The 24,422-nt window shown below is 42.2% G+C and overlaps 1 protein-coding gene across 2 annotated transcripts in view; it reads left to right on the top strand.

Annotated features, from left to right (window-relative positions):
• The window catches only part of LARS2 (leucyl-tRNA synthetase 2, mitochondrial), a 165,498-nt gene that overhangs the window by 120,171 nt on the left and 20,905 nt on the right, over positions 1–24,422 (top strand). For both annotated transcript variants that reach the window (XM_020987333.2, XM_078151655.1), the window contains 6 exons: positions 878–976; positions 7,734–7,871; positions 17,094–17,194; positions 18,604–18,786; positions 20,000–20,169; positions 24,245–24,322. In XM_020987333.2, the coding sequence (XP_020842992.1) occupies positions 878–976; positions 7,734–7,871; positions 17,094–17,194; positions 18,604–18,786; positions 20,000–20,169; positions 24,245–24,322 (769 nt within the window). The remainder of the gene's footprint in view (positions 1–877; positions 977–7,733; positions 7,872–17,093; positions 17,195–18,603; positions 18,787–19,999; positions 20,170–24,244; positions 24,323–24,422) is intronic.

Genomic DNA, 24,422 nt, shown 5'->3' with positions numbered 1-24,422 from the left:
GTCGGTGTATCATCTGCCATTGAGGCCTAATACTCAGTGTATCACATGAGTACTTTTGAGCAATGAACATATTATCTTGAAACAGCATACTGTCAACTCAGGGTGACCCCTGCCTTTTTTAACTGGGCAAGTTTTATTCCCTTCCAGAATTTCATCCGTTGTATAAACAGAGCATTATATGGCTTTCTGGAAGGGGTAGAACATAGGAATACAGTGGGAAATGTAGGTGACACAAAACAACATATATCAATATAATTTTTTGAAAAGGGCATTATAGCATGTTCATTCAAATTTATGTAATAAAGCACATTAACAGTGAATGTGAAATAAATCTGTACCTTCAGATTATATCTAAAAACATTGCCTATGCTTGATTATTCCACAGAATAAAAGATGGTTTCAATGTTGATTCTATGTTAAAAATATCCTTAAAAGCACTCAGTGGTGGGAAACTGGATTTGATTTCCCTCAGAGACACATCTCAAACTAACTCCCACAGCCAGGAATTCCCTGGTTGTCGTTGCTGGAGCCGAAGGGTTAAAAAGCAGTGAGGAGTCACTTGGAGAAAGTTACCTGGTCCACATTCCTGTGTTCAGCTGTTTCTCTTAATGAGCATCAGTGCTGGTTTGATGGTGGATTTTTAGGTTTTGTGTGGTTTGGAGAGGGGGCGGGGTTTACACATTGATGTGGCTGTTTTTCCTCAGTCCCCCTGGTATTTGTAATTTTCTTTTTTGTCATCTCTGCCCATCTAATGGATGTAAAGTAGAACTTCAGAATTATTTTAATTTGTAGTGTTTTTCTTTTTATCTTGTAGTATTTATTACCTTTTTTCACAAGCCAGTGGAAAACTCCTGACCCTAAGTCTGTCTCCTTCCAGGTGCAAAGGTGCAGCCACGAGAGAGACTGACACCATGGATACATTTGTTGACTCATCATGGTACTACTTCAGATACACTGACCCGCAGAATACGCACAGGTAAAACTCCCTGGCTCCCCCAGGTGAATCATTTGGCCATTCTTTACTGAAAAGAGTGACGATGAGTGATCAGATGGTACCTATGCAGCAGCCCTCAGCTCTCCCAGGTTTGCCTCAAGCCTCAGTTGTGCCCAGCATCTCCTCTCCCACCTCCACACCTTTGCCTGGCACCTAAGTGTTTCTCTTCTAGTGGAGTAAGTTCAGATTCTCCGTCTCCAAGCCAAAATGGCAGGAATAGTCCCCTTACTCCATTATTTGCAAAAGAAGCATACTTCCATGAAGAAGACCCCCTTCCTTTTCTGCTTCCTCTCACCACGATGCTAGAAAGAGCGCTGCATTGGGAGCCAAAAGGCCCAGGTCTTCTTTTTTATTTACTCTATGACTCAGATAAGTCACTTCATCTTTCGTGGTTCACACTAGATGATCTCTGAGGTTACTTCCTATCCCAGGATTCTGCCATTCCCTGAGCAACCTTTATTTCTGTGGTCCCTGTATTTAGTTCAAGACACACAAAAATGAGTAATGTTAAAAAAAAATCGGTCATGCTCCAACATGACCCATGTGACCCTTCACCTTTGGTCCTCATTCTTGGAGATATTTCCAAAGTACTGACTAATAGGAAAAAATCTCCTGCCTTCTTCAATGGAGAAACATCTTCATGAATACTATTGACTATGTTAAAATGGTGGTGTGATATATAAAAAGTTCAAGAGACATAGTTTCTGGGTAATTAATCATTTTATTAATCATGCTAGTGGATAATTAGTAAAAGGAGTCAGTGGCATTCTCAAATGCCAAAGACCCTTCGTGGAAGCCACTCAGTGCTTTTATGCCCTGGAAAGAATGGATGTTTCTGAGGGTGGCCATCAACTCTGACTGTTTACAATGAATGAGAACAATGAATATTATAATGAAAGTGGACCTAGTCTAATGAGGGGCTGGTGGACATGGCTGATCGATCTTGCTCCCAGACCACCCCAAGCCTTGGGGAATCCAGACTGAGGATCTGAGCAGAGCACAATGGGCCAGACTAGAATCTCTTGGTGAGGTTTTTCTTGTTGGGTGGGGCAATGACTCCACCTAGATAAGATGGTCTGAGTGGGATAAAGTTGGGGGAAATAATTTGTTATTTTAATAATCATCTCTCTCAGTGGGAAATATGGGCATGACTTCTTTGCTGTTGAGTCTTTGTTTTGCATCAGTATGAGCATAATTCTTGACTCCACTCTTTTTTTTATGAGTCAATAAACATGTGTTTTTTAAATTTATTTTATTAACTTATTTTGATTTATTAATAATCACTTCCATATACTTTTGAGTTTAAAATTTTTCTCCCCCTTCCTCCCCACTACCCTCCCTAAGATGGCGCACAGTCTGATATAGGCTATACATTCCTATTAAATGTATTTTCACATTAGTGATGTTGTAAGTAAAAATTAAAACCAATGGGAGGAATCATCAGAAAGAGGAAACAAAACTCAATAGAAGAGGAAAAAAATAGCAATTCAACTTCCATAATTCTTTTTTTGGGCGTGGATAGCGTTTTCCATCAGGAGGCCTTTGGAGATGTCTTAGATCCTTGTATTGCTGGGAAGGGTTAAGTTTATCAATCTTAGTCATCGCACAATGTGGCTGTTATTGTGTACAACATTCTCTTGGTTCTGCTCACTTCACTCAGCATCAGACCATACAAGTCTTTCTAGGTTTCTCTGAAGTCAGCCTGTTCATCATTTCTTACAGCACAATAGTATTCCATTACATTCATATACCACAACTTGCTCAATTCCACAATTGATGGGCATCCTCTCAATATCCAATTCTTTGCCACCACAAAAAGAGCTGCTATGAATAGTGCTATTGCTGGGTCAAAGGGTATGCACATTTTTGTAGCCCTTTGGGCATAGTTCCAAATTGTTCTCCAAAATGGTTGGATCATTTCACAACTCCACCAACATGCATTAGTGTTCCAATTTTCCCACATTTTCTCCAATGTTTATCATTTTCCTGTTTTGTCATGTTGGCCAACTTGATAGGTGTTATGTGGTACCTCAGAGTTGTTTTGATTTGCATTTCTCTAATCAGTAATGATTTAGAGCATTTTTTCATATGACTGTAGATGGTTGACTCCACTCTTGAAGGGGCTGTGTCAAACCCTGATCAAAGCAAACTCCCTGAGGACATTTTTTTTTCTTCCAGAAACATTCCAAAAGTATTACCCAAATTAAATCGCTGATCTTCCATTACTAGGCAGCTGATCAATAATTTGCTGAATATGTCTACACCGTTTCCAAGGCAAAGAGGCGGCAATTCATCTGATCAGAAGGGCTGTGGTTCTAGCATAGGAGTGTAGGCCTCTCACATCTGCATACCAGCCTTCCAGAATTCACAGGGAAGAAGCTTGGACTGTCTCTGAAAATGCGTGGGATGTACTCTGCAAAGTGATTCATTAGGCCCTCAGACTGGTAGGGAACAGTAAGCCCAGTACTTGGGGCAGAAGGGCAGAAGGAAAAAAGCTCTGCCTCACCTGGAACTTGGGTTCCGGTTCGTGCCCTGTTCTTTATATCCTTAATCATCCTTTACCCTTCTTCCCCCCACCCCCATTTCTGGAGGACTCTTCTGATGTTTTGTTCCATTTAATGTTTTTTATATTTCAAATTTTTATTTGTTTCTTCTTGTAACTGCTCTACTACTATGTAACTTGCTAGCAGTTTGCAGTGAATTAAATGATGAATCAGTGACTTTAAGAGCTAATATTTTACCCTCTAGAGAGGTAGCTTAGCATAGTGAAGAGAGAACTGACCTCAGAGTCAAGAAGACCTGGGTTCAAGTCCTGTCTCTGACAGATGATGGCTGGGACTTACCTCGCAGTGCCCAGCCTGTGACTAGAAGTTGAAGAGCAGGTGCTGACGTGAGCTGGTAGAGGAAATTTCCTCCCTGGGAGTTCCCCATACCAATGAAATTGCAGATTTTTCCCTTGACATAAAAAAAAGGTTAAAAGCCTCTATGCTAGAGGAACTGAATCGTGGTTGTCTTGACATTCACACATTGAAAAAAAGTGAAGAGTTGCAGCTAATTGGAAGCATGGCTCAGCATAAAGGAACTGGCAGAGTCTATTTCATTTTATGCCCAAAGGCAACAAAAAACACTATCTCCTGGATTTGTCTCATGACCAAAGTGTTTGCAAGAAGGTGACCATGAGAATAATTGCACCTTATATATTAACATTCATTGTAGAAGACAAACAGGCAGAGAAGTTCTACAGAGAGTTCAGTAGGAACCTCTAAATTAACCAACGAAGTCCATGTCAACTTTGTCTGATCTTCGGTGCTGATCCAGAGTGGGACGAGGAGTTTCCTCCCTGGGTAGTTTTATCAGTTAAATCACCTTCACACACACACACACACACACACACACACACACTCTCTCTCTCTCTCTCTCTCTCTCTCTCTCTCTCTCTCTCTCTCTCTCATAAAAGAGAGAAATTAATCATCGGAAGGTAAAACAATTCAAGGAAACCTTGGCACTAAACCCACCTAAGCAGAATCAACCTGAGGGCGTTTAAGAATGAAAATGAAATGACAATAAACCAGAAGTGGGGGGAATCTTCAAAGATTATTTAAAGTAAATATTTTCCCCATCAAAGATAGTGGGTAGAGCCACCATCCTTGGCCTCTAATGTCACACTCCCAGGTGGGCTCCCAGAGGAGGCCGAAATGGCACCAAAGACAACAGAGATGAGAAGAAGGGTTGGATTGTACCCAAATGGACTCAGCAGAGACCTGTGCTGGAAGTGGCACAACTTTGATGGCAGCTTGAAGGATCAACTTACCGGGTTTCTGAAAGAAGGGAAGCTGCCAAAGGCATAGGAAAAGGCCTGGATGTTACTAATGCTGAGAAGAGGCAACAGAGAGTTCCTCAACAACCATTAGCCTACATACTTCCTTTCCCATCTATATGATATTTTTATGAGAATAATCTACCTAGTCAACAAGGGCACCCCTAGTGAGGGTATTAATAGAGAATAAGTAGACTTTCATAGCTGATATTTCACAATAGACCTTGTCTCTCTCATCACACAATTGACTAAAAGATGTAATAAATACAAGTTCCTAGTATGCTTACTGTTCTTTGGTTATTTAAAAAAAAAATTTAAGTAGCATACAACTCTGTCTTATAGGCTCTCTTCCAAAAAAGTACGTCCCAACCATACATCAGAAGTATACGGAATAGGGGCAGCTAGGTGGCGCAGTGAATAGAGCTCTGGTCTTGGAGTCAGAAGGACCTGAGTTCAAATCCAGCCTCAGATACTTAACACTTACTAGCTGTGTGACCTTGGGCAAGTCACTTAACCCCAATTGCCTCACCAAAAAGCAAAAAACAAAACAAAACAAAAAAACCATAAGAAGTATATGGGATAGGGGCAGCTAGGTGGCACAGTTGATAGAGCACCAGCCCTGGAGTCAGGAGGACCTGAGTTCAAATCTGGCCTCAGACCAAACACTTGACACTTACTAGCTGTGTGACCCTGGGCAAGTCACTTAACCCCAATTGCCTGGAAAAAAAAGAAGAAGAAGAAGAAGAAGTACACAGGATAACCCAACACCATCATGGAGGGCAAAGTTCAAGTTGAAAAGAGATTTCCTAGAGATGATGAGCTCCTCCAGATGCTGGTTGTGGTGGTTACGTCAGTCCTCAAAATGGAACCTCCTGGACTAGATTCATAACCCCTCCAAAAAATCTGCTCTGACATTCTACATAGAAGAAACCAAGCAGATGGAAAATATCTGTCACCCAGATGATTACATATAGTTAGATGAACAACCTAAAAAGCTCATCCCATCAGTAGGAGGAAGGATAGTTGGATGGATGGACAGACAGACAGACAGACATCTTGGGCAGATGTTTCAAACAGGAAACAAGTTGCTCCCAGAATTAAAGAGAGGGTGGAGAGTGGACTGAATTGTCCATGGGAGTAAATCTCCTTTAATTACCACAAACTTCTCCCATAAACAAAAGCCCATCTATTTTAATATCCAAATTTTGCCAGCCATGTTGTATGACTGAAATTGAAAAAGAAGATCCTGTTGAGGGGAGGGGGTGACAGTAGCTGAGTGTTCCCCTGGTATCCTCACAAGTGTCACAGCAATCGAAGCAGGCCCCAGGCTCATTGGATGAACCCCCTATGGTGAATTGATGAGAGTGTGTGGACAACAGTTGCACTCAATAAGCCAGTAGGATGACTTGCAGACTGCGTTGTCAAAGGGACACCCAGATCAATGAAGTCCCAGATCCATTAGAGTAGACCTAGTAAAAGGAGGCTCAGTCATCAAATTATCTTTTAACAGTTCACCCTGAAAAGGCATAATTACATTTAGTAGGCAATACACAGGCTAATAATTTTCATAGCAGTCCTTTGGTATGAGACTGAAATTCAGATTTGAAATGTCCATTTTTTTTTTAATATCTCTGCATTTCTTTGTTGTAAAAACCACATTGCCCTCTAATGGTAGAAACTCTAAAAGCCTCCATTATCCCATAATAATAATAAAAACTGAAGATGACTATAAAAATCATACAGTCCCAGAGTAAGAAAGTACCTTGAGGCCATCTGGTACAGCACACACCTGACCTATAACTTCCCAGCCCTTCCCACCTACAATACACATGACTAGTGGTCACCAGGCCTCTGTGTGAAGACATCTGGGGAAGGGGAGCTCCCAGCCCTAGTCATAGGACAGCCCTTTCTGGTTTTGGACAGCTCTGGTTGTTAGGAAGCTTTTCCTTACACTGAGCTGAAATATGCTTTTGCAACATCCACCTGGTAATCCTAGTTTCACCTTCTAGAGCCAAAGGAAACTAGTATCATCTCTCTTCGGTAAGACAACCTTCTACTGTTTGAAGACAGTCATCAAACACTCCCTCACCCCAAAATCGTATCTTCATCAGCCAGTCCTCATGATTGTGGCATGATTTAGAGGTCTTTTACCATCTTGGTCATCTTCCTGCAAGGTCAGAGCTGAAAAAGAACCAAATTCCTACACACACACACACACACACACACACACACAGTCTCACACACTTATTTTGTGGATCAGGAAACAGAACAGATCAAGTGATTCACCTGGATATTCGAGATCGTTTTTCTAAGACTTTTTTGGTGAACCTCTTCTCACCATCATTTCACATGACACCCTGTTATCACAAGAGGCAGCAGGATATACCAGCTAGAAGTGCCTTAGAATCCAGAATGCACCTCCCTAAGACAGTGAGCTGTAAAGCCTATGGTGATCTGAGAAGGAAGCACAAAGAGGCTGCAGTTCTGAATTGCTAGAGGAAGTTTGCACACTGGAAGTTCCCTACCCTGATGACATTACAGGTACAAGCCTAAAAAGGAATATTATCATTCAAAGTTTAGGTGATCTGTTACACTGGTTGGAATTCAGTAGTAGTAACTGAATGCTGGTCCATTTTTCCTATTTTATAATAATCATTCCTCTTTAAAATATGGTTAGAATGAGAAAGATGTCCAAATGACCACTCATTTTATTAATAAAATGCTAGCATTATTAATAAAATGATTAATTACCCAGAAACAAAAATCTAGTTAGAGGAACAATATAGTTGTCATTCCTTGATATAATTTATTTCAAGGATATTCAGATAAAGTTACACTTCCCTGTCTAGAACCCAAGAGTTACACCTGCCAGATATGTGCACCTTGGGATCACTTGTGTGCTTTTCTACCCCTTTCTTCCAGCCCCTTTAACAAAACCATGGCCGATTACTGGATGCCTGTGGACCTCTACATTGGAGGAAAGGAGCATGCAGTGATGCATCTGTTCTATGCAAGATTCATGAGCCATTTTTGCAATGCACAAAAAATGGTCAAGCACAGGTAAGCATTTCGATTTCTTTGGAAAGTCATTGGGAAATTGAATAGCATCCCTAAGTAGAAAGAAACAGTGATGTGTGAAGGAAAGCATGAAGAAGAGTTCTGTTTTCCAAGTAGACTTTACATGTGAGGGTAAGCATCACCCATTTGGTCTGTTGGCTACTTGTCCAGTGAAAAGAGGAATGAATTTGGAATCCAGGGAGCTGAGAAGCCTGGGTTTCAATGCCAGCTCTCCACTTACTACCTGTGTGACCTTGCACAAATCACTTCCATCTCTTAACCCTCAGTTTCCTCAAGTCCAAAATGATGGCATTGGACCTTTGAGCCTCTTTCAGCTATAAAGCTATGATCATATGACCCAAAGTGTAGCTTTATCAGTATTTGTGTGTGTTGTCCCCAATATTAGCAAAAGATTTCAATTCTATTTTTTTTTCTTTGTATAGGTTAAACATTTTAAAGTTTCTAAGTTGCAAGACAGAATAGTAAAAAGTTTGCCATGTTGCAACGCTTTTTTGTAGGCAGAAATTTGCCTTACAACCTCCTTTAAGGAATACATCTAGTCTACAGTGACACCTAAAAGCTTTGTTTTCAAAGTGACAGATTGCGTAGGATTGTAGCCCTAGAGCTGACAGGGCCTTCAGAGGCCATCCGGTCCAACCCCCTTTTTACAAATGAGGCAACTGAGGCCCAGGGAGGGGAAGAGACTTGGCCAGAGTTGTCCACGTTGGGCGTGTCAGTGGTCATGTCTGACCCAAGTCCTCCAACTGTAGACCCTGCGCCCTTTCCTCTGTACCGTTCATTTTCATGCAGTAAGTGACTTGTTTTGGGTGCAAAGTTTTAATGATCCTCTGAGAGAAAAATTAATGGATCATTTTGTTTGACCAACATGTTTTTGGCAAAGGCCAATCTGTCATAAACGAGTGAAAATGGCTCACTTTCCTACACTCACAATTCAGAATTCATCCTTTGAGACAGTCAAACTTTCCAAAAAGCTTTTAACCTGCTGGCCGTGGAGGTAAAAAAGAAAGGAGCACATTAACCTCCAACATGTAGGTGCATCTCCCTCCCAGCAGTAGATTTGTTCCTGAAAAACATGTGTGCAAATGAATTTTTTTTTGTAAGTGAAATAATTTTATTCCTACTGATTATTCAGGGGATATTTTATCTTCATTTCTGATTCATCGTCCAGTTGGGAGCAGCTTTCATTTTCTCTGCCTTTCTTTCACTTTCTCAGATAATTACCTAAAAAGCCAGCACTTAAAAGTATGAGGGAAGCTCCCTGTGGGAGTCAAGTTTAGAAGGGGATTCTTTCATCCCTTTGAATGTTCAAGTTTAAGGGTTGATTCGCCTGTCCCGAGAACTGACCCTGTCATTTGTGTACGGTGCCACCAGGTGGCTGTAGCTGCAATGATTTGTCATTTGACCCACCAGGCTTAACCCAGAGACATGGTTAAGCAGTGTGGAAATTGGCACGTATGTCAGAACAGAAACATAGCGCCATGGGTTCCATGGGTTGGGACCATGAGGATTGGCCTTGGAATCAGCAAGATCTGGGTCATTCAGGCCCTGCCCCTGACCCATACCAGCTGTGTGTCTGTGGGCAAATCAGAACTCTCAGACAACTGCCTAAAATGCTTAAATTATGCTGATCTGCGTTGGGGGAGAGCAGTTCCCACACTGGGAGTTGCCTACATAGATAAAATTATATCTGGACACAAAAGTATTTTAAATAGAAAGATTGCTCTTTTCAACATTAGCAGAGCTTAATTTTACTGTGTATTGTGTTAAAAATGTGTAAAGCACATAGTTTTCAAGAAAACAACACCTAGGTATAATTTGGTACCTTTCTTACTTACTCTTTACTCTCAAAATTTCCTCCTTCCTTCTCTCTTTTCTCTGTATTCCTTGAAAGAGAACACTATTGGGTCCTTGACCTTCTCTCAAAGATGTAAAAAACCCCGAGCCCATACTTAGCTTTCTGGTTCTGTGGTCTTCAGCATTTCCTTCCTGGCTATGGGCAGCCGGTGTTTTCTATTCCGGCATCTACCACAGGAAGAATTGTGGATTAGGAAAGGCAGTAGCCCCTGTTTCCTCCTCCCTGTGCTCTTCCCTGTGGTCTACAAGAAAGACAAGGTTAACTTTTAATTCCCCTGTTAAAGTAGCTTCCATCTAAGAGTTGCTGGCAAACACCTGTTATTTGAAACCTTAATATCAAACTTAGAACCTTCCTTAGATATGATCTAGCTCCCTCCGAGTGTTCATAAGATGGCATGATGACAGAAAACTATTATGAATCCAGTAATCATTGTGAGATGGTAGATGTTAGAATGAGGACAGACCTCACAGTTCACGGATTGCAACCCCCTTATTCTGCAGGTGAGAAAACTGAGGGTCAGAGGAGCACACCAGGTTTTCTCATGATAAATCCAGCATTCTCCCCAGTATACCATGCTGTCTCTCTGTATAAACTTTTCCTCTGGTAGAGCTGTGCAGCTAGGTGCCGTTACAGAGCACCGAGTCTGGAGTCAGGAAGACCTGAGTTCAAATCCAGCCTCAGACACTTACTAGCTGTGTGACCTGGGACAATTCACTTCACCCTCTTTCACACCTGAGTTCCTCATCTGTAAAATGAGCTGGAGAAGGAAATGACAAGCCACTGCGATATCTTTGTCAAGAAAACCCCAAATGGGATCACAAAGAGTCAGACACAACTGAACAGCAGCTGATAGAGCCCCAGAAACTGTTCTCAGAAAGAGCTTGTATGCTCTCCAACAAAAGGTTTTAAACATATTTAAAAGCATAGTCAAGGGGCAGCTAGGTGGCGCAGTGGATAAAGCACCAGCCCTGGAGTCAGGAGGACCTCAGTTCAAATATGGCCTCAGACACTTGACACTTAACTGGCTGTGTGACCCTAGGCAAGTCACTTAACCCCATTGCCTAGCAAAATAAATAAATAAAAATAGAAATAAAAGCACAGTCGAAGTTTTTTTCAGGTGATACGTGGTGGAATGAAAATGGTGGAGTCAGAAGACCATGTGTTAAGAGCTCAGCCCTGCCGAGTTTGCTACCATCATGACCTTGGGTGGTCTTGATCTCCCTGGATTTCAGTTTCCTTCTCCATAAAATAAGGGAGTCAGACTCGATGACCACTCACGTTCTTTCCACCTCTGAATCCGGGATCCCATTAAATAGCAGGTGCTCTCAGTAAGAATGATAGCATGCACACACCTGTGGTTGGGTGGTTCTGTGGTGGGCCACTTGGTAGGTGAGTAGCTGATGTCTGTAATGTGCCTCTCAGTACCCATGTTGCTATGGGCATTTGTGACAGAAGCTTTTCTTTGAGGCAGACTTTAGTTTTGTGCCTACTAATGAGAAACCATGAAATAAGTGTTCGGGTGAGTCGCTAACCTCGTTCTGACATGATCTTCAGTAAACATGGTCAAGGGAGACCTTAGCAGTTGGACCAGAAATCAAATTAGGTACCCACATTGGTAGGTCACAGGTCCTAACACAATTCAGTATTTTATATTACTTTTTCATCAAAATTTCACAATCTCCATTTTTAACTGCAAATACAGGGTGCCATTGGCAGATGTTTTCTGTCCTGCATGCCTAGCAATAACATTAAATGGAAGTGGGCTTAGCTGGGAGCAGAAAAGTTTACGTTTGCACTTGGTCAGTGAGCTCAGGGCCAAAACAGATTTTTCTAACTTTTAAATAGTTTTGGCTGCTTGAATTTTCTACCCACCCATACCCTCCACCCTACCCCACCGCCCAAAATTACTGAACTGTGAGGCTTACTTAGACTGCTCGTGTCACTCCATGATCCTAGGAGATGAGAAACAAATGGAATTATGACAAACACTTGTAGTATCCTTGGTTGTCTTCTATTGGTTTTTGATTGGTTGTGTTACTTTGAAAAAAAAACAAACAAATGTATTTTGTCTTGCAGCCCCAGAACCAAAAATCTCTGCTGGCAAAGAATTTTAATTATGTGCTTTATGTTCAAAGATTCCAGAGTTAGCCAGTGGAAACTTGTCTCCCAGTAAAAATAGCTGGCAAGGGATAGGGTAGCCATTCCCAGGATGATTGACTTGGTGGGAGGCTTCCCTTTGGCCAGCATCTCCTGCCCTTCCCTTCAGTCCTTAGCACTGAAGCGTCAAGCAGACCATCACACTACTTATGGTAGGTCAGTAAGAAGGAAGGCCAGAGCCTAAGCAGTTGTAGAGTTTGGGATTTCCATTTCTTCAGCAGACAAAGGAATGGCTGTAAAGATGAATCTTACCACCTTTTGTATTTAATTATTAAGTTTACAAGTGCCTTTAAAGATGAAATTTGCCAATTCAAAATGCACCATATTGGGGGTGGGGTTTCCTTTTTAAAGAAGGAAATTGGCCTTCAGTTGCAGCAGCCCTGTTACAGTTAATGGCCTACTCACCATGAAAACTTTTCCACAAGCCAGTACCTCTGATCAGAACAGGAGGCTAGCTGTCTGGAAAGAGAAAGTAAAGTTTTATTAAAATCTTTCAGAATGAATGAAGTCTCTTGAAGGCTTATTTTCTATGCTGGGGCAGCTAGCTGGCAAAAAAAAAAAAGTAAAGACAAGAAAACCCATTTATTTACTCCAAATGAAGTAGAGCAGAGTTTCCCAAAGTAATTGGCAGGGGAGCATTTTCAATATTGACAGAACTCCTGAGGCTGGTTGGGCTATCGCACAGGACATGGACTGGGCTGCGTTTTCAACACTAAGAAGCCAGCAACCTTGAGGGGCCAGGAATAAAGGACAGAAGGCACATCCACCAGAAGCAGCCCAAACAAGCATCTTTTGTTGAGCTGCAGAGCATGCGTGTGCACATTGAAAAGGAGCATAAACAATTTCATGTTAAACATGAAAGAAGCTTGGCTCTCTGATCCTGTCCGGCAAAGGGACTGAGCTAAATGGACTCTTGATGTCCCTTCCATCTCTGAAAGCCTGAGACTCAAAGACCAGCTGCTTAGGCTTACACACATTATTCCTTTTCTGCAATCCATATTGGAGGTTTGTTTAAAAAGAAAAGAGTCAGGCCCTTTTAAAGTTTCTTGGATGCGAGCACATCACAAGCTTTATAAATGAGCAGGTAAGACGCTGACGTCCATGAACAGCATAAATACTGCTGTCGTTATTTGAAATGACATGACATGAATTTTAATATCCTATTTTAAACATCTAGCTTCAGATAGTGTTCTCTGAATGACAGCTATGTCAGCACAGCCATCATCCAGGTGCTTTCACGTTGGCAACCTCAGGAAATCATTCTCAACTCTGCTCTCCCTCGTTTACCTCCTCCCATCAATCTTGTTGTTTCTATCTCCATAATGGAGCTGTTCTCTGTCCCCTTGTCTTTGTTCACATCACCCTGTCTGGACTAGTACAATGACCTCACGCCTCAGCTCCCTGCTCCCAGTGTCTCCCCTCTCCAATCCATCTTCCATACAGATGACACACTGATTTTCCCAAAGTGCCATCTAACCACGTCATCACCTGCTGACGAAAGCTCCAGTGACCCCCTCTTGGTCTAAGAGAAGATTCAAACTCCTTGGTTTGGAGTTTTTCCTCTCTCCAACCCCTCTTCCATCCCACACCTAAACTCTGTTTTATTTAATTTTTAAAATTAATTCTTTTTATTGTGAATTTAACAGTCAGCAAATAGACATTTCAATATGTAACGAAGCATGAGAAAACACATATAAGAAACCTTGAATTTCTAGTATGTATAGTAATTTGTTGAGAGAGAATATGTTGCATGTGTATTTGTGTGTGTGTGTGTATATACATATACATACATATGTGTGTATGTGTATTTTAAACACCTCTTTGTGTGCTATGCGCTCTCCTAGGCACTGAGAAGATTCCTGTGTGTGTGTGTGTGTGTGTGTGTGTGTGCCTAAATGGTTACACACAGCTTCTCTTCTTGTTTTTTGTTCTGCACTTTTTTTGTTTTCTGTGCACTTTAAAAGCCTGCTTTGTGAATGCCGTTCGCATTTGCATTTATCACGACCCACCAGCCGCCTCTGATTAGAAGCCCTTCCCTGTAACAAGTATATGTAATCTAGCCAAACAAATCAACACAGCCGACACACCTGAGAACACAGATCTCCTTCTGTGCCTCTCTGTCAGAAGGTGGGAGGGATGTTTCATCATCTGTCCCTTGAAATCTCTATTGTTTGCTGCTTTGATCAGAATTCTGAAGTCTTTCATAGTTGTTTTCCTTTATATTGTTGTCATCACATAAATTATTCTGCTCGTTTCACCCCTCAGTTCATACAAGCCTCCCCTTTGTCTGAATCTGTCATGTTTATCATTTCCTGTGGTGCAGAAATACTCTATTACATTCACAGGACACCATTTTGTTCAGCCATTCCCCAACTGGTGGGCATCTATTTTTGCCTCCAGTTCTTTGCTACTACAAAAAAACGCTGCTATAAATACTTTTCTACCTCTGAGGCCTTACCTCTGTCCTCAATTTCCTTCTTGTCCAGACCTAATACAAGCACCAGTGGGTCAGACTGAAATTCAGTGACTTTTGGGTTATAGTCCCAAAATTATTTTCCAGAATGATTGAAACAGTCCACACCTCTGCCAACAGTACATCAATGTGCCTGTTTTCTCAAACAACAACTATTTTCCTCCCTTGTCATCTTTATCGATTAGATGGGTATGATATACAGCCTCAGCATTGTTATAATTTGCATTTCTCTAATCATTAATGCTTTGGAATGTCTTAAAGTCCTTCACAAGATGACTCCGCACATATCTTCTATATCTATCTATCTATATCTATATCTATATCTATATCTGTATCTATATCTATATCTAGGCTCCCCCATTAGAATGAAAGCCCACTGATGGGTTTAGATGGGTTTTTGGTTTTTCTTTGAAACCCCGAGTTCTTAGCTGTGTTTGCAAGGCAGTGAGTACTTATTGATCAGCTGGCTCCAGACTGCGTCTCCAGGCTCATTACCCATTGCTCTCCTCCCCTCATGACACATTCCAGCCGAAATTGCTCTTCCGTCCTCCCTCCCTGAGCCTTTGCCCAGGTGTGCCTGGATGCATTCCCTCCTCCCCTTACTTCTTAGCCTCCCTGGCTTCCCTCAAAGCTCAGCTCACAGGTCACCTCCTGCAGGAAGTCTGCCCTGATCACCTCAGACGCGACTGTCCTCCCCTCCAGAAATGACTGTATATGTAATTTTCTATTTGCCTGTTCTTTCCCTGCAGCAAAACCTAAGTTCTTTCAGAGCCAGGGCTATGGAGTTTTGGCTTTGTTTCTCCAGTGCCTGGCAGATAGAAGATGCTAATAAATGCTTGCCGAATGCTGTTTGAATTGTTGAATAAATTGATTCATGACATTTATGTAGGGCTTTTATTCAAACCCAGCTCAAATCATTTTAGGGCTTTGTCAATTCAGAAACCCAAATAAGAAGAGCCCAGCTTCTGTAATCTGAAAACCATGTTGCCGAAATACTGCATAGTGCCTCTGAAGACAGTTTTCCCCTCTTACCTAATCTGGTTTGGGATGGCAAGCTTTAACCTTTGGCATCATGAGAGGCAGGAAGCAGGGTACCCCCGTCAAGAAAGACCTCTTTATGTCACATGGATACCCTTTCTGAAATTTTTGCTGAGGGGTGGGGGGGTCACTAGTGGAGCAGTCATTCAGCCCCAAATGAATACCTTCCTCTTTTTAACTCCATCACTAGGCTAGAGGGGAGGAAGGCAAAACTTGGAGGGTCTGGCAGCAAGCAGAAGGAATTATTCAAGGCAATGATGTATTTGCATCAGTATTCCATTCACTACTATAATTCCTTTCTCCCAACTCCACATTGCCACCCACCCACCCAAAGAAAGAAGAGAAAAAAGGCCAGGGAAATAAGGAGGTCTACCAGTGGAGCCTGGAAGGTCATTGTTAGGGGTGTTGAAGAGGGGCTGGCATGCAAAGTGCTAAGAGATCGATTCTTTTTGTTAGAGTGACCCTTCCCTTCCCCCTCTGACACCTTTCTTTTTTCCCCAATACTCCAGCAAAAAGTTTCATCTTTAATTGCCTCTTTTCTCATCACTGGGATTAAATCCAGTGACAATTGGCGGGTCATTCAAGCCCACTACTGTTCCTAATCACAGCCTGTCTAAATTAAGTGGCATTGTAAAGCAAAGTGAGACGCCTATTAAATCGGCAATGAAATTTCCTTTGATTCCATCCTTGGAGTTGGGTTCCTGCAGGTTGGGCCTCTTTGAGGTTAATTGCTTTAGCATCTTTCAGTAAAAACCATCCCAGTTAGTGGCCTGAGTCAAGGAAAGGAACTGTGTTTGAGTATTGAAAGGTACTGTCCTCCAGATGAATGTCAGAATTGTGGACATTGCTATGTCCAAACAGCTGGTCATCTTTAAGATGTAAATATTGTTCTGTCCCACCCAAACCTGGCAACTTTTTGCTGCCTTTTTTTTAAAAGGCATGAAATATGTACATATTCTCAGTGAACGTCTCTTCTTTGCAAAATAAAGCAATACATTCAGAAATATTTCAAAGCTAAATTGACTGAGTTCACCATCCAAAAGAATATACTTAATTTCAGATTAGAGTTAAAATAGTCATGAGATAGCTGTTAACATTAGATATAATAGGAAAAATGTTTACTTTGTTACTTGGTTTTGAGCCGGATAGTGTTAATAGAACTGGTCATAAAATAGCAGGCAGCAAGGTTGTGAGCTGCTTAAGACCAAGGCCGTGGCTTTGGACCCCTTTTTGGGTTCTCCACGGTGCCTAGTCCCTGAATATAGTTGGAAGATACCCGAGGGACGATCTAGTAAAACCTCTTATTTTACAAATGGGAAACTGAGATCCAGATGGGGAAGTAGTTTGCCCAAGGCCATGTGGATAGTAAGAAGCAGAGGTAAGATTTGAACCCAAGTTCCAAGTCGGAATCTCCATGGCACCACGCTGCTTTCCAGGAGATGGCCCGCAATAAATGGTAGCTCGTTCGGTTTCTGTTTTCTTTGCCTCGATGCAATGCGGGGGGGGGGGGGGGGGGGGGGGCCTTTGATCCCAAGTGTGATTATTATAGGCAGTCATTCACCTGCGGGTATTATCAGTGTGTACTTGTCTTTGTTTCATCAAGTTCTCTTCTGTTTTATTGTTGGTTTTTGAGTGTTTGTTTCTAACACCCCAGTTTCCTTTTCCTTTTATCTTTGCTCAGGGAACCTTTTCATAAGCTGCTGGTTCAAGGCCTTATCAAAGGGCAGACCTTCCGTCTACCATCTGGCCAGTATCTGAAGAGAGAGGAAATTGATCTCACTGGTAAGAAACAATATGGAACATTTGGTACAGGTGCGGCCAGAAAGCCCAAGGCCAGCTCAGAGAAGAAGGGTGCTACAAGTCACAGATGCCCAGCAAAGCTAGGACCAAGGCATGTTACCTTGCCATCCCTCAACCCAAGATTGTCTCATTGTGTGCCCGAGGGGTGCCCACTCAGCCTCCCTAAAACCACATCTTCCTCTTTACTGTGTGAGACTTGGATTCAGTCTGCTAAAGCATTTCCAATTCTGAAACTCTGTATTCAAAATCAGCAGTCATTTAGAAGCCCCTGCTGTGTACCCAGCACTGTGCTTGGGATGATGGATACAAGGACAAAGAATGAAACGATCCCCATTCTCGGAGGGAATGATATGTTTGTCATCAAATAGCACTAGGATTACCTTAACACGATTTTATTGTTTTTCTGAGCTGCGTCTGGCCAGCTGGAGTAGCACTGCCCAGAGGGCATCTCTGTCAGACAATGTTGGATGGCCCAAAGGTTGCCTCACTTTGTACAGGCTGTGGCAGAGCCGCCACTGCCACCATCAGCAGAGTGAGGGCCCCCGAAAATCTTAATCTGGCACTTATTTAAGGCAACTAACAGTGCTCCAGACAAACTGTTGCATAAACTCCCCTGTGGTCCCCTGAGCCCTGACCAAGCAACTATCTTCTTTCTCCCTCTCCATTCAGCTGTTTTCCCTTCACTCCTTACCAATCTCTCTGCCTCAAGGAATGTTTATTGACAACACTTCAGGTGCAAAGATCAGGGTATGGTTGAATTCTTGCCCTAAATCCAGAACAGAGAGACTTAGAGCACAAATACTAATCTATTCTTTCCTGCTCTGTTCCCTAGTCATTTTAATAAGTGTGAAATCAGCTTTTAAAATGAACACAAAGGAAATTACTGTTTTGCTATTAAAGAGAGACTACAATACAGTTTTATATTGAAATTACTATACTTGTTTTATTTGGGACGAACCATTTCCTCTCTCTGGGCACCATTTTACTTCTCTATAAAGTGAGGGGATTGGACTGGGTGATCTCTAAAGTCCCTCTCAACTGTAGCATTCTCTCCTTCATCTTGTCATTGTCCCCTGGCTGAGTAGTCATGGGTTTCTTCATTCATGAAATGAGCCATGTGGATCATGTGTTCTGTAAGGTTCGTTTTAGCTCTTAACCCCCTGCAATTTTATGACTCCTAGAAGAACAAGGTAGTTGGGTGGGGGTGGGTTTTATTTGAAAAAGGACCCTTTGTCATAGTAAAACACACTGAGAAAGGCTTTAAGATATGTATCATACAAAGAGTGAAGGTTGTTGAAATGGACGCTTTTGGCCTGTCACCAATGATTACTTTTGTATATTGGTTTGACTGAGTTCTTCATTCCAGATGATATTATAATTCTTCTCTCCAGGTAAAGAACCCATTCATGCAAAAACCAAAGAAAAGTTAGTAGTGACGTGGGAAAAAATGAGTAAATCCAAGTACAATGGAATAGATCCTGAGGAAGTGGTGAAGCGGTATGGAATTGACACTGTGCGGTTGTACGTGCTCTTTGCGGCCCCTCCAGATAAAGATCTTCTGTGGGATGTGAAAAGTATGTCATCCTGCCGCTCACTCTTGTACTTGTTTGTCTGCTTCAGGCCACAAAGGAGTCTGGACAGAGCTAGTCTTTGAGAGTAACGAGAATGAGGAAAGTCTAGCAACCAGTGGCAGCCAGTGAGGCCAAGACCTGTTTGCCCCAACCCAGCCCACTATAGGCTGATTTCCTTCAGCATTTGCCATAGGGCTGCTCCAGTACAAAGAGTTCATTCCCTTCAAGAAGGGGCCTGAGAAATCTGGCCTAAACCTGGTTCAGCTTCAGCCTGAAGGACCTAGCAAGGGGAGATTGTCCCAGGCCAGCTTCCGGATCACCCTCAGAAGAAAACTACTGTCCCTCAGATCCTTTAGATTAGAAATGACTTGACAAGAGTAATTGTCCTAGGATTGTTTTGTCCCTGAATAGATTCCATAATAGCCTCTCATTTTGTCATTACCAGCTGTGTGATCTGAGTCCAGAGGTAGACCTGTCCAGCAAATGGTAATGGCAAGATGGAAGACCCTAGGCAAGTCATTAAGCCTTCCCAGGCCTCACTTTCTTCATCCATAAAAACAAAGGGAGCTCCCTCAGTGACCTCTGATGTCCCTTAATGATCTGTTCTCTATGGCTTTGTAATAAGCAAAGAGGATTGGGTGCTTGTTGTATAGTACATATATAGTATGCACCTTCAGTTTGAGTGCTGGCTGAAAATGAACCTCATTGTCACTTCTCTATCCCTTCTCTGATGTGCATTGTAAGTGAATGGAAGGACCAATAGTCCAGGATACTCTAATTAGTCTCCGTCGTGAGTGAGCTCCTTGGCCTTTGATCCTCCGGTCTCTGCTCTATAAAACAGGGACAGCTATTCTTTTTCGTCTGTTTGGTTTGGTTTGGTTTTTTTGTTGTTGTTTTTGGTGAGGCAGTTGGGGTTAAGTGACTTGCCCAGGGTCACATGGCTAGTAAATATCAAGTGTCTGGTCTGAGACCAGATTTGAACTCAGGTCCTCCTGACTCCAGGGCCAACACTCTATCCAGTGCACCACCTAGCTGCCCCTAGGGGTAGCTATTCTTCCGCAGCCCACCTCACAAGATGGGGAGGAACACATATGATAGCAAACGGCCATAAGAGAAGGCAGTCTCACTCTTATGTATGCCTTTTTCTGCTCATCTTTTTTTATTAGTATTAACTAAATATCTATTGTTCTTTCTCATTTCCTGGCGCTGTCCTCAGCTGATGCTCTCCCGGGGGTGCTGAGGTGGCAGCAACGCCTCTGGTCGGTGACGACCAAATTTATTGAGGCCAGAGCTTCTGGACAGGTGCCCAGCCCTCACTCGCTGAGTCACAAGGAGCAAGCGGAAGCCAGGAAACTTGGGGAGTACAAGAACTCCATCGTCTCTCAGGTCAGAAAACTCTCAGGAGCCTGATGGGCCCAGATCACGGCGCTGCTGTTTGGCGTTTGTCTGATGCTGTAGTCTTGGGTTCCCTTCCATGACCTGGACTTCGGAGGGGTCTTGATTCCACCTTCTCCTACTACCTGCAGTTCCTTCTTATTGTGGTAGCCTAGACCTTGTCGATAGCTCTTATGGAGCAGCTTGTGAAACTTTTCCCCTTCCTTTCCCCACCCCAGTTGATCCCCACAACACACATCATCAAGAGGGAATGTCCTGTGGAGAAAATAACATTAAAGTTGCCTTTGAGGAGAGAGACACTAGAACACTTGTCTCTCCTTAATTGTAAATTTAGACAAATGCAGCTTAACTGTTACAAAAACAAACATGTAGTTCACCTAAACAATAGACTTTTGCTACTTAAATTCTGATTAAGTTAATACTGCCACTAAGGTCACACTACAGAAAGGCATTGTGGTGTTAGAGCCTCAACTAGAACTGGGGTCAAGTCCCCCCTTCTGACACATACTAGTGGATGACCCTGGGGAGTCACTTTACTGTCCCATGCCCCCTACCCCCCACAACTCTCTGAGACTCTCAAGGTTCAGAATCGCTGATACCCATTGGTAGAGAATCTTCTGTTCCTCTAGGTGTTCCCTGTATCAGTGCAGTCACAGATCGGACTGAGAAAAGGGCTCCCTCTGTTGTCCAACCCTAGAGCAGAGGCGACCCCGTGTTTTCAAGGGCTGCCATGTCCATGGATCCCAGTGAGCTTGGGTAGATCTTCCCAACCCATGAAGACTTCAAGTAGGCACCCAGCAGGAGGCTGTGTGTTTTTGATGCAAGAGCCAACCTAGCTCGACTCAGAGGCTTATCACCAGGTTAGCAGCTGAGTAATGGATTAGGAAGACCTAGCAACTCCTAGGGATAATCTCTGAAAATAAAGAAGGGTCGTGCTCTTCACTGGGACTGAGGAGAACTGACCCCAGTGAAACCAGAAATTCTTGACCTGTTGAAATAATGCAAAATCATGAGATGTTATCTCCAACACTACCTAGGTAACCTCAGGCAAGCCCCTGAACAAACCCCAGGGCCTCATTTTCCTCAGACATGAAATAAGGGGTTTGGCCTCGATGGCTTCTGAGATCCCTTTGCTCTGTAGATCTGTGGTCAGGCCTGAGCTGCTCAAGCTGGAAAGAGCATTAGTGACCATCTCATCCAACCCTCTCAGTCTTGAGATAAAGACACTGAGATTCTGAGAAGGTGAGGAACTTGAACCCACCTCTACTGACCCCAGACTGCAGGTCTTTGTGTGAGTCCTGGGACAAAGCTAACTTTTGAAAATAAGTAACTTCAAAGTCTAGCTATTACATTACATATGATAATACAGTTTCCTACATAAAAAAGAAATATAGGGGCAGCTAGGTGGCGCAGTGGATAGAGCACCAGCCCTGAAGTCGGGAGGACCTGAGTTCAAATCTAGCCTCAGACCAAACACTTGACGCTTACTAGCTGTGTGACCCTGGGCAAGTCACTTAACCCCAATTGCCTTAAAAAAAATGCACATATACATACATATATATGTGTATACATATATACATATATACAAGAGTAGATTCAATAAAAGAGGCTTCTAACCATCTTAACCAGATAGGTTGTTTGGGTTTTTTTTTTTAACAGTATTGTGACATTCAACTGCTTTTGAGAACGAAAAGAAAAAATGTCACAAATCCTTGGGAGAAAGAACTTGAAAATTCTGTAGATGTTTCCTTGCTGGGCATCTAGCCCATACCCCAAATTCCTCTCTCATCAAATTTAAATGGAAAAACATGAAAGTTGGTTTGTAGATGTGCTGACTCAAGCTTTTAAGTTCAACCATTTTTTCATGTAATTGGGCCCAAATACATGATTTATCGACATGGGCATATTTCTCCTTCCTGACCTAAAATGGCCTGTTTTCAAGGGTAGCTCTTTTTTTTAATGATCCTTGTTCAAGATTCTTTTTTTTTAAATGTTCAGTGGAAGGTTTTAATATTTTACTGAATGAATTTAATAACTTGAGTGATGTTTGAGCAATTATTTTATCATGAAACATTTATTTTCTGTGCTCCAAGATTTTTAATTACTTAATTCAGTGGATTGTGACGTTTTAGTGAATTTTACAATCTTGAATTTCTTAGAAGGTGTCTCATGTTCATTTTCTTGTTAAAGGTAAAAGTGAGCAGAAAAAAAAGACTTATATTTCATCAATTTTGTTACTCCTCTTGTTTTGATTCCATGTTTCCTAGGTAAAGATTAATCTTAGCCTTCCCACCAATCATTTATACCATGTGGATTAAGATTTTCTATTAAGGGACACCCAGCAGACTACAACATCATTGTTGTTAATTATATTTTTTGAACAACTTCTTTGGGCCATCCAAAATTTGGTTCAGAAAGTTCTTGCTCACTCTGTTATGTTAGTTATTTTTGCGTGCCCTTCCAGATTTAGTTGACATTACCTCTCCTTCATACAGTCTACCTTCTAGCCAAATAAGATTACTTATTAGCTCTTCTCCTAACTTAGCCTTCCCTCTCCTACCTCCATGCATTAACCCAGATCATGCCAAGACTGAATTCCCTCCTCGCACAAAATCTTTGTCCTCCTCCAAGGAGCATCTCAAGTGTCCCCTACTCAGCTCTGGCTTCTCATGATCTCTCCTCATGGTAGTGCCCTTTCTCTCCTCAAATGACGTTCTATCTACTTATCTTCATACGTGTTAGAAATAGAATGTAAAGTCCTTGAGGACAGGAGCTGTCTCGTTTTTGTCTTTGTGGGCCCAGTACCTGGAAGAGTACCTGGCATATACTAAGCACTTTGTTCACTGAGTAATGCTGTATTAAGGATTATAGAGGACAGGCTACCTTCAGAAAGTTTGTGGTCTAATAAAGGATGGAACTGATCAAAACATGGTTAAAACAACGTAAGTCTACTTACGTCATATATGAATTACATAAGAACACTTGGAGTCTATATTCAGACACCAAGAACCTCCCCCAAAGTAGAAGTAAGCTTGGGTCCTTAAGGGCTACCCCAGTCTCTGACATGTGCTGCCAAACTGGAGGATTTTCAAGCTGTGGCCTGGTTGAGGATGTGGATTGTCCGATGTCCAGCAAGTCCCATTCCCAGGCTGACCTGGGGTGCGGTGGGGGGGGGATTTTTTTTCTCATAACTTCTTCTGTGACAGAGATCCATTTCAGTGAAGGGGGGGTTTGTACTGATGACGTTATTGATCCTTAAAGCACTGTTGTGTTGAAATATTCATATGTGCACTAATTACATATGTGTATAGGAGTGCTCTGCAGTTACCAGAACAAGTCAAAAAGAGCTAGGGAAGAAGGGCCGCATTTGATAAGATCCCTGGGGAAAAGTGAGTTTCGATCCTTCATTAAAGACACTTCTTTTTACTCTCAGGCATTCTCTTTAGCAACTTGTGTCTTAACTATTCAGGGTCATGTGTGTTCATTCATTCAGCAAGGATTTGTTAAGGAGCTGTTATGTACACAGCGCCATGGCTAGATACTGGGGAATACAAAGATGAAAAGTGATGAAATTCCTACCTTCAGAGAACCGACCATCTATTTAAAGAATCAACATGAATATAAGCAATTGTTATCTAAATTAAAATGGATTAAGTACAGGAGAGCTCAGAACAGCATGGAAGTTTTGGGGAGAGGTCACTTCTGTCTTTGTGGGGAAGAAGACGTCCAATGTGGGCCTTGAAGGAAAGCAGTGGTTTCCAAGCACAGAGATAAGCAAGCAATCAGATCAGACGTGTTTAAAGGTGTAGGAGAGGTAGGACAGGGTCAGGAAATGACTAATGTTGCTTAGATAATCATAGAATTGGTTAATATCATCAAAGATGGCAGTCATCTAATATAACCTTTTTGGCTAATCAGGAATTCTGTAAAGGATTTGAAATCCACATGAGTGTAGGAATACACACAGTGATCAAGTCTCAGATCCTTCAAGTCTTGAAATAAAGAATTCTGTTATGACATAAAAAGTAATTTTAATGAAAGTGGATACCTTAATTTTCACTTCTAGGTAACTACCCATTTCACAGAAGATTTCTTATTGAATTCTGTGGTTTCATGCCTGATGGGACTCAGTAATGCACTCTCGGTAAGTTTTCAGATTCGCTCATAGCAGATGCAGTAAGCATCCCACATCCAGCCAACCATGTGTAACAAACATAGCAAAATCTGGATGCTTTTTGTTTGAA

Source organism: Phascolarctos cinereus, unplaced genomic scaffold (assembly GCF_003287225.1).
Source record: "Phascolarctos cinereus isolate Bilbo 61053 unplaced genomic scaffold, phaCin_HiC Scaffold_1;HRSCAF=81, whole genome shotgun sequence".
Lineage (NCBI taxonomy): Eukaryota > Metazoa > Chordata > Mammalia > Diprotodontia > Phascolarctidae > Phascolarctos > Phascolarctos cinereus.
This window is presented reverse-complemented; position numbering and strand designations above follow the sequence as displayed.